General features: G+C 42.8%; 1 protein-coding gene across 4 annotated transcripts in view; it reads right to left on the bottom strand.

The window, feature by feature from the left end:
* The window catches only part of Rbbp6 (RB binding protein 6, ubiquitin ligase), a 32,286-nt gene extending 26,470 nt beyond the window's left edge, over positions 1-5,816 (bottom strand). For all 4 annotated transcript variants that reach the window (XM_020159739.2, XM_020159738.2, XM_020159736.2 and 1 more), the window contains exons 1-2: positions 5,454-5,816; positions 26-125 (exon numbers count right to left, since the gene is read on the bottom strand). In XM_020159739.2, the coding sequence (XP_020015328.1) occupies positions 26-125; positions 5,454-5,619 (266 nt within the window). In that variant the 5' untranslated portion in view covers positions 5,620-5,816. The remainder of the gene's footprint in view (positions 1-25; positions 126-5,453) is intronic.
* Positions 5,817-12,428: the final 6,612 nt, after the last annotated feature.

The following is a 12,428-nucleotide window of genomic DNA, read 5'->3' on the forward strand; positions in this document are numbered from 1 at the left end:
AAATATGAGGTTTTATAATACTTACATAACATATGTCTTGCTTGTAGATTTAACACCTCCAATAGGAATTCTTCTAACAATTACAGATGAATTCTTAGGAATTAGAGCATTATCATCAGTATATTCTGTAAATAAAGCGATAGAGAGTCAAATTTCTATTTAGGGATTTGAGTATATACCCCAAAATGGGAAAACTTCTTCGACCAATGGAAATTTTATGAGAAATGAACTTAAGACATAAAAGAGCACTAGTAACTATATATTCCTTCAACCTAGATTACTAATACTGTTAGAACAAATATCCAAAGCCTTAGAGGGCTTCTCTTCAAAGGACACCAAATGGTGTCAACCAGGTTGTTGGTTCTAGCACCCCTACTTTGTTTAATTTCAAATCTCACTAAGACTAAGCCATTCCCTAGTTTATTTAGCCAGAAATATTCAACACATAGGCTATGGGAAAAGCTATTATTTTTTACAATGAAAATAGCCTGTCTCCCCTATCCATATTATTTCTGTCCTCACAAAGCTTATTACTGGAGAAGACAGACTAAACATTAAATCATGACAATATGAATAAACAGAAAAGTTTTCTAATAAAGACTGAACAACAGATGTAACTTTGGATAACATGTTGATTCAAAGACAGCTCCTCTAAAGAACCTACATTTGTGGCTTAAAAGAGTAAGAAGCCAGCCAAAAAAACCTGGACGAAGTGTATTTTAGGCAAAGGAAAATGACAAAGACTGCAGAGATGAAGAAAGAAAAGAATGACAAAATATAGACAGAAAGGTACAGCTCACACACATTAATTTATACTTTGTTTCTAAGTACAACAGGAAATCACTGGTGTATTTTACATGAAGTGATGATGATTTATGTTATAAAGAACTATTCCTCTGGCATCTCTGTGGACAAGAGTAGAAATGGTGACTGATAGGGAAGCTGCTACGTAGTCCAGGCAGAAATGATGGCCTGTGTTAGAATGTGGCAGATAAGAAAAACGGACAGTCAGAATGGTCTAGGAGTAAAAGTGACAAGCCTTGCTCATGGATTGAATACTGAGAAGATAAAGAATCAGGCATCCCGGGAAAAAGGAACCCTCTTACACTGTTGGTGGGAATGTAGACTAGTACAACCACTCTGGAAAAAAATTTGGAGGCTACTTAAAAAGCTGGACATCGATCTACCATTTGATCCAGCAATACCACTCTTGGGGATATACCCAAAAGACTGTTACTCCAGAGGCACCTGCACATCCATGTTTATTGCGGTACTATTCACAATAGCCAAGTTATGGAAACAGCCAAGATGCCCCACCACTGACGAATGGATTAAGAAAATGTGGTATCTATACACAATGGGATTTTATGCAGCCATGAAGAAGAACGAAATGTTATCATTCGCTGGTAAATGGATGGAATTGGAGAACATCATTCTGAGTGAGGTTAGCCTGGCCCAAAAGACCAAAAATCGTATGTTCTCCCTCATATGTGGACATTAGATCAAGGGCAAACACAACAAGGGGATTGGACTATGAGCACATGATAAAAGCGAGAGCACACAAGGGAGGGGTGAGGATAGGTAAGACACCTAAAAAACTAGCTAGCATTTGTTGCCCTTAATGCAGAGAAACTAAAGCAGATACCTTAAAGCAACTGAGGCCAATAGGAAAAGGGGAACAGGTACTAGAGAAAAGGTTAGATCAAAAAGAATTAACCTAGAAGGTAACACCCACGCACAGGAAATCAATGTGAGTCAATGCCCTGTATAGCTATCCTTATCTCAACCAGCAAAAACCCTTGTTCCTTCCCATTATTGCTTATACTCTCTCTACAACAAAATTAGAAATAAGGGCAAAATAGTTTCTGCTGGGTATTGAGGGGAGGGGAGAGGGAGGGGGCGAAGTGGGTAGTGAGGGAAGGGGTGGGGGCAGGGGGGAGAAATGAACCAAGCCTTGTATGCACATATGAATAATAAAAGAAAAAAAAAAGAAAAGAAAGCTCTTCCAGACACACACACAAAAAAAGAATCAGGCATCCATTCCTGGGTTACAACTTTAGTAAAAGCTTTTGGAGACATGATGTACTTTTTGAGAAGACCAAGAGGATGAATGGAAGCGATTTTTCTAATTGTTGGACTATACGTAATTTACTTCTGTAAGAGCAGCAACGAGGGAAAAAAAAAAAAAGAAATAAAGAAACAGGGCCTTAACTGAGGCAAAAGGAGCTGGTAAGGAAGTAATTTGAAAATTACCAAAAAGAAAAAAATATGTCACTACTTAAAGAGATGCAAAATATACCCATTCTCCTTTAACCCACAGCCAGACACTAGGGTAGAGCTCATTTTCAATGTTACTATTTGCTTCACTGAAGTTGCTTTGCTCTTCAATTATGTCAAGTTTATGACTTATTTAGGCATTTACACTGAGTATCAGCTTGAGTATTTTTAGTCACAATGCTATTAGTGTTCCCTGTTACAAACTAAGTTGCTCATGCAAGGGTTCTTTTCCTTATGTTCCAAGTAGATGGCTACATCTCACAGGTACCCAATTAGTGATGCAATTTCCTAGACTTAGGCGTGCCAGTATAAGACTATCATCATTATCTTGGATAGTTCACAACAGTCCCAAATACCAAGCAAGCTGAGTCAGAAAAATAGGAAGGGGGGGGGGGGATTTTTGATATTTTAAAAGTTAATTTTAGAACCAAAGTTTAGTGTCAAACATCTGATAATTTTTTGTTTTGTTTTGTCCCTTCCCCCTGTAGTTTTTATTTGAGACTGGGTAGAGATGTGAACTATAAATCCTCCTGCCTCAGTCTCCCCAGTGCAGGGATCATAGGCATGTACCACCATGCCCAGTTTATAAAAAACAACTCAAGTGCATTCATTCACAACAGTTTTCCATGACAACTTGTTATTTCATCAGCACAGTCCTGTGTCAAACAGCACGAAAAGTCCAGTGTCCCGACACCCCTCAAACACATGTTCTGACCTGTTTTCTAACCCCAAAAGTGTCTTACACTTAACATAAATCCTTAACAAGTAGCCTGTTTAACTCCAAAGTTTTGAAGTTAAAACTTACTTCCAAAGTAAGTTTTGATCCAAAAACATAAAAAGCACAGATGGAATAAAAATAAGATGAATTTGAGAAAAGGAGAGTCAGAAAGATAATCAGGCTCTTTTAAAAATACTTTGTACTCAGCTTCAAATTTCTCACACTAAGTTCAGAATGGAGATTTTGGGGGGGGGGTCAGTATAAAAAAAGCATAAAAACAGAAGAAAATATTTGCATATATAATAAAGATCATGTGGGATCATTGTGAAATAGTCTAGAAACAAGCCGGATTCTCAAGTCTAAAACACAGAATTTTGACCCAAGCATCTTAGTTTCATCCAGATTTAAGGGTGCTAAACACAGATTTCCAAAACTGCCAAAAATATTTTGTAGAAACATGGTAAATTAGGTAACTTAAACATTTGTTTAACTCAAATTAAAACGATCCAGTTCAACATTCTCATCTTGGCAATTTCCTCTAAAACTATAAGCATTTATTTTACAACCTTTAATTCAAAAAGATAAATGTTAAAACCAAGTGGCATTTTTATTCTACTGCCTTGTAACACTGAATACTGTTTCCCACAAAACCCATCAAGTAGCTACCCTCTATACTTCTTACCAGTATTTTCTCCCTAATCTGAAGACAGCATAAAATGCACGCTGTCTCCCACAGCTCTTTTCTTGACCAACCTAACATTAAACTTGCTCAGTAAAAGGCCTGGTTTTCTGGGTTTGGATTATGTATATTATATATGTATATATTTCCTGGACTAGAAAAAAATAACAAAGTCACAAAACTCTAATTTGTGAGTAAGATTCCTCCCATCATAATTTACTCCAGTCTAAAAGTTGTTATTTTACTGCTAGGTGGATAAGATGGATAAAGACTAAGGATGAAACCTGCATAGTATATGATAATTAAAATTGCCTATTCTCAAATTTCATTTAGATGATTTTTCCTCTCATTCATAAATACTCATTGATACAAGAAGATGGCCTGTTATTAACTCCAACTACAATTTTAAGGGATTTTAGTGACTTATAAAGCCATTTCTGAACTGTTTGTGACTATCAACAATTTTTCCTCTCCCTAAATAGAGGAACATTGTAGATAATTACAACTACCAATGTATGACACTTAGTTTTAAAAAAGGAAGGAAGCAGATACCACATATTGTTACATAAATTCTTCCTTAGTGAATATTTTGGAGTAGTCATGACATGCCAATACTGCTGTTCCTCAGCCTGATTCAATTCCACTTATATCCGCATTGTAAATGAGAAAACTGGTCTTCTACATGGCCAGCTTCATTCTACCTACCTAACTACAGGCTAAAAGAAAAAGGACCTTATTTCAACTAAAAAACAAAAACAAAACAAAACAAAAACCCATGCCACCCCTTATGTCAAATTTAGTGATCAAAAAATCACCTTAACCTAATTAGAACTTCACTCTTTCTTTACATCCCATCAAATGACTGAACTATTAAAAACCACATATCAGCATTACTATTCTGATTAAAAGAAACCAAAACAAGTTCAGAGTTAGAAAAAGTGTCCTGGTAAATTCCCAATATTATAAAATACTTTCAAAATGGACAAAGAATTCGAAGATTCTAACCCGTGCCTTACTTACATGGTTAGCAGCCAACTATTTTTTCAGTATCCTAGTGTCAAGAATGTCACAGAAAGCCTATCAAGTGCTACCTCAAACAGAACTATCAGTATTTCTGAGCTTTTCCTGAATTGCTGAATTCGAAGACTAACGTGCTAACTAAGAGTTCAACTGCTGAATTTCTGTATTAAACTAATTCTGGACTTTACAAGCCAGAGTGGTCACTGCAGAAACATTTCAAGTTCCAAAACAACTCTGACATTAAGTCCTCAAAAACATTAAAGTGAGGATCCTTCCTCCACAACACAGGCAACTCCAAACTAATAAAACACACGGGAAGAACACTAAGGATTCGCCATTATCTTGGCAACGCTGTTAAGTTAGAAACTGTTAGAAGTTGTATCTACTGCTGCTTTAACAAAACAGGAAACCCTGCTTAAACTCTCCGCCCCTCCTGATGAATATCAAGTCAGAAAACGCCACAAGGCAATCACCCAAAGGACTGGGATTAACAGTCCTCTTCTCTTCCTTCCTCCCCGCCCCCCCCAGTTAAAAAACCATCGAGAAGCAGCATCAAGACTGCCACGTTTTCGGATCAGCCTGCTCCGTAAGACCCACGCGCGCAGCAATCAAACAAGCTAGTTCAACTCCAAGGCCGGCCACTGCAATCCCGGGCTATCGATGAGCTGTGTCCCAAGTACTGGAACGATCACCAACGGCGGTTAGCCCTGGGCCACACACCTCCACCCTGGCCCCGCCGGGAAACCATGTGGCCCTTACCTTCTTTCGTCTGTGCGTTGGTGATCTGCAGGTCGCAGTCGGCAGCTTTCAGCTTCTCTCTCCCCATAATCTGCTTCTTTAAGTCGCAGAGGGAGATGTGGAGCCCATCAAAGGTGACGGTATCATAGTTGAGTTTAGAGGAAAATTTATAATGCACACAGGACATTGTGCCAAAGGACTCCTAAGGTTCAGCGAGGAGACGTGGACACTCTCAATATATGTATATTTATGAACTCAAGAGCAAAATATGTACACACACAAAACACTCAAGAGACACCGAAGGACCCTAAGGCCTCAGATAAATACCCCCCAACCACAAGCAGGGGTTCGTAAGAACAGTAATCCAGAACCCCCCGAAACTCAGAAGCGCTTCATGGGGGAAGGGGCAGGCGGAGGGGGTTGGGGACGAGGACAGGAAAGGGGGAAATCGAGGATCCGCCAACGGGCACGGTGTCACCCGGCTGGGTCCCCCTCGCTCATGCTAAGGGCCGCAGGAGACGGGGGCAGGCGGTTCAGTCAGTAGCGGCCACAGTCCACACGTTAAGAGTCCGGATGACCCCGCGGGGTCAGGGGTCCATGGCGCGGCCGCACCTCCCGGCGGTCTCTCTCCGTGGATGGGGTGACCCAGGCCCCGGGGCCGGCCGCAGGGAGCGGCCTAGGCCCGAGTCCGCGAGCGGCCTCCTCCCGGCTTCCGGACAGACGACCGGCGTCGGCAGCCCCAGGCCCAGGTCCCCGCCACACACACCCTGTCGCCTGCTCCCCGGGGCCACGAATGGCCGCGGCCTAGGCCGAGCCGCGCGGCGGGCGGAGGAGAGGCCTCGTTTCCTTCCTTCCTTCCTTCCTTCCCGGGCCGCCTCCCCCCCGCCGCCGCCGCCTCGGACACAAAGCCGGTGCTGGGCCGCAGCTAGGCCTCGACGCCCTTTTCCTCACCAACCCGGGCCCAGCCCGGGGCCGGGTGGCGTCGGCGGACCCCAGGGACACCGCCGAGGCTCCCTGACGCTTCCTCTCGCCGGATCCTCCGCGCTCCTCTTGCCTTTCGTTCCCGTCGCCTTTCGGCCCACAGCCGCGACAAGAAAGCCCGGAACTGGCCGGGCACCGGCGAGGGCTTCACTGGCTGCCTTTTTGTTTTGCCCCCACCCCCCGCCGCTCTCGGGCCCACACCGAGTGTCGGCGACACCTCCAAGCCAGGCAGTATGGCGGACGCGGCCTGGCTACGGGTGAGCGCCCCACTCCGGGGTCTCTTAAGCAGGAACTGCACGGGCAGCGCGCGCGAGGCGGGGCTGGCGTGCGCGGATAGGCGGGCCGAGGGGCGGGGCTGCTTGCGTCACAAAGCGCACCGGCCCGCCCACGTGACCCCGCGCTTTGTGACTCGAAGCGCGGAACCTGAACTAGCGGGGAGAACGGGATAAACCATCTGCCTGGAAAGGGAGGGGGAGGCGGAGGATCAGGGAGGAGCGGCTCATTGGGCGGTCCCGGGAGGGGTGTCACGTCGCAGTTTTCTCTGCAAAGTGGCGTGCGGAGGGGTGACGGGTTTACTCCCCCTTCTCTAGAGTGCCTAACGACTTCTCCAAATCCTCAGATTAAGTGAACATTGTGGTTGCTATGCCGTAAACTATGGTTGCTATGCAAGCACTCCCTAACGTCCCCTTTCGGCAGACTGGCTACCCTAAACTCTCCATAAGCGAAAATTCAGGAGCGCCCGCCGCCGAGAACTGCTAACCGCCACCGTCACCACCGTCACCACCAGCACCTCCGTCACCACCGGCACCGCCCGCACCACCAGCACCGTCCACATCTGTCAAGTTCTTACTCTGTGCTGGGAAGCACCGGGCTAACTGCGTAATAAGTTGCAGGCCCTGGAGCCAAGTTGTCGGGTTGGAACCCTAGCCCTGGGGCTCTTAGATTTAACTCCTTGGTGCGGGAGTTTATTTGGCTGTAAAATAGTGTTAAAAATAGTACTTGATTCACTGGGTTGTGATGGATTGAGTAATGGAAAACATTTCCGTAGTTTAGGACCATGCCTGGCACCTGGTCGTTCAATGTGCCTCAACAGAGGTATCTGGATAAATGTCAATTTAACAATAAAAACTCTGAATGGTCAATATTAACCATTATCACCAATTTATAGGTAAAGGAACTGACGCTAGCAATCACGCACTTTCTGAATCCGCAGAAGGGAACATCTCCATTGCGGGGACCCGATCCTTTCTATCTATCTAACTATATATTTGGCTGTGCTGGGGTTTGAACTCAGGGCTTTCCATTCTCGAGGCAGGTGCCCTACCACTTGAGCCACACCTCCAGCCCACAATCCCATTTTTAATTACGAAAGCCAGGAAATTTGCCAAAAGACCCCTCGAAGGGTTAAAATACTTTTTGTCTTGCACCGTGGAAGGTTACCGCATCTATAAAATTCATGCATATAATAAATTCCTTAAAAATCATAATTATTGCTGTCATTTGCGATGCTTGTTCCTCATTCTTTCTGAATTTTACAGGCTAGACTCAGAGAAGTTGAGGAGCCCAGAGCAAGATCATACAGCCAAGAGGTAGCAGTTTTTCAAGAACTTCACACACCAAATTCTGACTAAACCAATCATCATGTCAGGGAAGCCTTCCTAAAACCATCGTATTTAAATATGATGGTAATCATTTCAATCCCTTTATTCTTTTTCCTTAGCTCTCATCAACAGCTATTTTCATCCCCTCTTTCCCCCTCACCCCACCCCCACCCTGCCCCCAGTTGAGAACGGGGATTTTATTTTTGCTCTATCCCCAGATCTTGGAACAATGCCAAACATATTAGGCACTTAGTAAATAGGTGTTATTCAACCAGATACCTTTTTTTCCCCCATTTATAGAAATATCGTGGCAATAAGATTTTGACAATTTAAGGACAGTCCCAGAGATTCCAATACACACTAATTGAATCTTTTAATCAGTACTTTTCATGTGTAATAAGTTTCTTCCACTTTTATCTTTGGTGACACACCAAAATTTTCTTGCTGTTCTGTCCACTTCAAGGTAGCTGCTTTTCTTAAAAAATCTCTGTGAATGGGGAGCCTGTCTGCTCCCAGCCCTTGTGCTTCAGGGAGTGCCCCTTTCTCCCTTTCTGATTCTCCCTGCTGTGCTAGATAAACCTTTGCTAGTCTTTAAAAAAAAAAAAATCTGTGAATAAAAGGGGGATAGAGTTGGGCTTGGTGAGTCAGAGGCAGGTGAATCACCAGTTTCAGGCCAACCTGGAGAACTTAAGACAGAGTGAGACAATGTCTCACAAAAAAAAAAAAAAAAGGAAAGAAAGAAAAAGAAAAGAAATAGGGAGAATTACATCTCATGAAAGAAAACTTGGAAAAGAAAATGATACATCTTGATATTCTCACTGCTAAAATGGAGAATCTAAATCTTTTCACAGCATAGGCTAGCTAATCGCTTTACATGGGAAACCCTAATCCAGTCAGAAGATGGCTATGAGCGTCACGCCCCCAGGGTGGGGTAAAGTGGGTCAGAATCCAATCAGAGCAGGAATGTGTGTTCTTGGGAAGAATGCGGTCAATATTACAAGGTGGCCCACGGGTTCTATTCAGCCAAAAGCCTTTACCAAGCTTGGTTCACCCCGGATACTTTTTTTTTTTTTTCTGAGGCAGGGTCTCACTTATGGGACCTCAAACTCGAAATGTAGCCCAGACTGGCCTCCGACTGGAGATCCTTCAGAATGCTGGGATTACAGTCAGGTACCACCACCAGCTACCCTGGGTACTCTTATGCAGACTCTGTCACGCCAATCAGGTTGAAATGCACTCACGAGCACAATGAATACGGGATTTAAGTTGATTAGAGTGACTTTTTTTTTCTTGTAGATGCGGGAGATGGAACCCAGAGACTTAAAGCATTTTTATGCCAGGCAAGCACTTTACCAACTGAGCTATATCCACAGCTCCTACTGGGTTAATTGATTCAGTACTACATCTGGTCCATTTCTTTAAATTCCTTTACTAACTTCAATTTTGTAGGTTTTTAAAATTTTTTGTAGAACTGGGGTTTGAACTCAGGGCTTCATTCTTGCAAAGCAGGCACTCTACTGCTTGAGCCACACATCTAGTCTATTTAACTCTGGTTGTTTTGGAGCTGGGGGTGGGGAGTGTCTCAGGAACCATTTACCCAGGCTGGCCTTGAACCAGCATCCTCCAAATCTCAGCCTCTCAAGTAGCTAGGATTATAGGTGTGAGCCACCAGCACCCGGCTTGTAGTTTTCTTTCAATAGTACAGAACTGTTCTTCCTGCCACTTCTTCCCATCCCCACCAAAAATGTGAAAAGCTCTCAAAATAGCATTTTTAAAAACTGTACCTACAATGAATAAAAAGCATCCTTGCCTGAGATCCTAACAATGGAGCATTTTGGAGCTCCCAGCTCCTGGGATTTCAAACTCCTGTCATTTTCAAGCCTCCTGACCCTCACACCAGTGACCACAGATCAGTAGCTATTCCTAACTAACTTCCTGGTGCCAAAATTTCAGTTTGAGAGAACAGAACTCTGCCTGTTCACTGTGCTGGGACACCACTCCAGCTCAGGATGTTAGAGTGACGTCTACTCCACCAAGGCTGTGATATAATCTTAATTTAATCAACAGTTTAATTCTACTCCTGGTCTCTTTGCTCAAACTCACAAAAGCTCCACATGTCCCTCACATCACCAGCATATCTTTCTCTATGGTTGCCTCTCTACTTTATATATTTACTATTTTGGCCTACAAAATGTTTTGCATTTTTATGAAATAAACCCCATCTATTAGCCAGGTACCTATAATCCTAACTACTTGGGAGGCTGACAGAGGGAGGATTGCAGTTCGAGGCCAGCTCAGCAAATAGTTCACAAGACCTCATCTCCAAAATAACCAGAATAAAATGGACTGGAGGTGTGGCTCAAGTGGTGGAGAGTCTGCTTTGCAAACATGAAGCCCTGAGTTCAAACCCCAGTTCCACCCTCAACCCCCACACAAAAAAGTACTTAAAATATAAAATTAATTGAAAAAAACATATTTTTCCTTCAAGGTTTTTGCCTTGCATGCTTGGTAAAGTTATTCCTAGCCACTCAAAACACTTATCTTAGATATTTAATTGCTTATATTTCCTTCTAGTTTATGTATGGCGTTATAATTTTATTTATTTATTTATTTATTTATTTTATTTAGCAGTACTGGGGTTTGAACTCTGGGCTTTGCGCTTACTAGGCAGGTGCTCCATCACTTGAGCCTTAGGCTTTATAAATTTAAATAAAACTTTGTAATCTATTTGAATTTTTTGGCACACAGAGTATATTACAGAACAAAGATCATTTTATCCTACTTTTAATTGGAAAATATATTGTTAATAAAGAAAAAATATATCTATTATGGGTTTTTGTGGTATTGAGGCTTAAACTCAGGGCCTTCACCTTGAACCACTCCACCAGCCCTATTTTTGTGAAGAGTTTTTCAAGATAGGGTCTCAGGAAACTGTTTGCCTGGGGTGGTTTTGAACCTTGATCCTCCTGACTTCTGCCTCCTGAGGAGCTGAGATGACAGGTGTGAGCCACTGGTGCCTGGCTGTGTTTTAATGTAAGATGTGTATGTTTTAGGAAGGTGTTTCTATGCACTTACCGCCTAGGTTAAGTATAGATCACCATGAACTACCTCTCCTTCCCTCCAACCAAAAACCTTTGAGTCTTTCCTTCTCTCACATGCTCAGAAAATACCACAGCCTTGACATTTTGCTTTTTTAGTTTCTTTGAGTCAGGGTCTCACTATGTAACCCCGACTGGCTTACAAACTCACTTGGTCATTTCATGCTGGCCAAGAACTCGTGATCTTCCTGCCTCAGCCTCCTGAGTCCTGAGATTACAGGTGTGTACCACCACACGCAACTCTTTTGAGTTTTTCCATGTGTAAATGTTTTCCTAACAGTATTTTTTGTTTCAGCTGCTTTTGGACTTGATATGGATAAATAGATTCCTACTGTATGTCTTCTCTGATGTATTTCTTTCATTTGACATGTTTGAGAGAATCATCCACATCATAAATTGTTGTAGCTTGTTGATTTTCCTGGTTGTAAAGTAGTTTATGTGGGATTATATCAATTTACAATTTATTCATCAAATGTTTTCAATGAACATTTGAGGGAATCCTGATTTGGGGATCTTTCAACCTTGCTATGATGAGCAATGTTCTTGTGCATATTTTCTGTTTGTTTCCACAATAAGGACGTGCATTACACTGGGAATTACCTAGGAGAATGAATGAGATAATTGTGCCAACTGACACTTCTACCAGCTGTGCCCATTCCTGTTGCTTCACAACTCTGTCAAGAATTGGAATGGCCAGTCTTAGTTTTTGTCAATCTAATGAGCATGAGTCTATAGTCACTTCTTACTCTTTTAATTTTGTGTGTGTGTGGTGGTGGGGGATTGGGGCTTAAATGCAGGGCTTTGAGCTTCCAAAACAGGCACTCTACCACTTGAGTCACACCTCCATTTCATTTTTCTCTGTTTATTTTGGAGATGGAGTCTTGAAAACTATTTGGATAAGCTGGCCTCAAACCAAGATCCTCCCAATCTCAGTCTCACTAGTAGCTAGGATTATAGGTGTGAGCTACCAGTGCACAGCCTATTTCTTTTTTCTTTTTTCCCTTTGTTTTCCAGCCTGTTTCATACTGCTTAAATTCAATTCCTCTATTGGTCAAGTATTTTTTTTTTCGGGACTAGGGTTTGAACTCAGGACCTTCACCTTGAGCCACTAGCCTTTTTTATGTGATGGGTTTTTTTCAAGATTGGGTCTTCCGAACTATTTGCCCCAGCTGGCTTTGAACTGTAATCCTCCTGATCTCTGCCTCCTGAGTAGCTAGGATTATAGATGTGAACCACCAATGCGTAGCTTGGTCGAGTATTTTTGCTTCTATTTCTTGGCCTTTTGGGGTTCCCTTATGTAAAATGACTATTTGTGT

The sequence above is a fragment of the Castor canadensis genome, chromosome 17, assembly GCF_047511655.1.
Source record: "Castor canadensis chromosome 17, mCasCan1.hap1v2, whole genome shotgun sequence".
NCBI classification, from domain to species: Eukaryota; Metazoa; Chordata; class Mammalia; order Rodentia; family Castoridae; genus Castor; species Castor canadensis.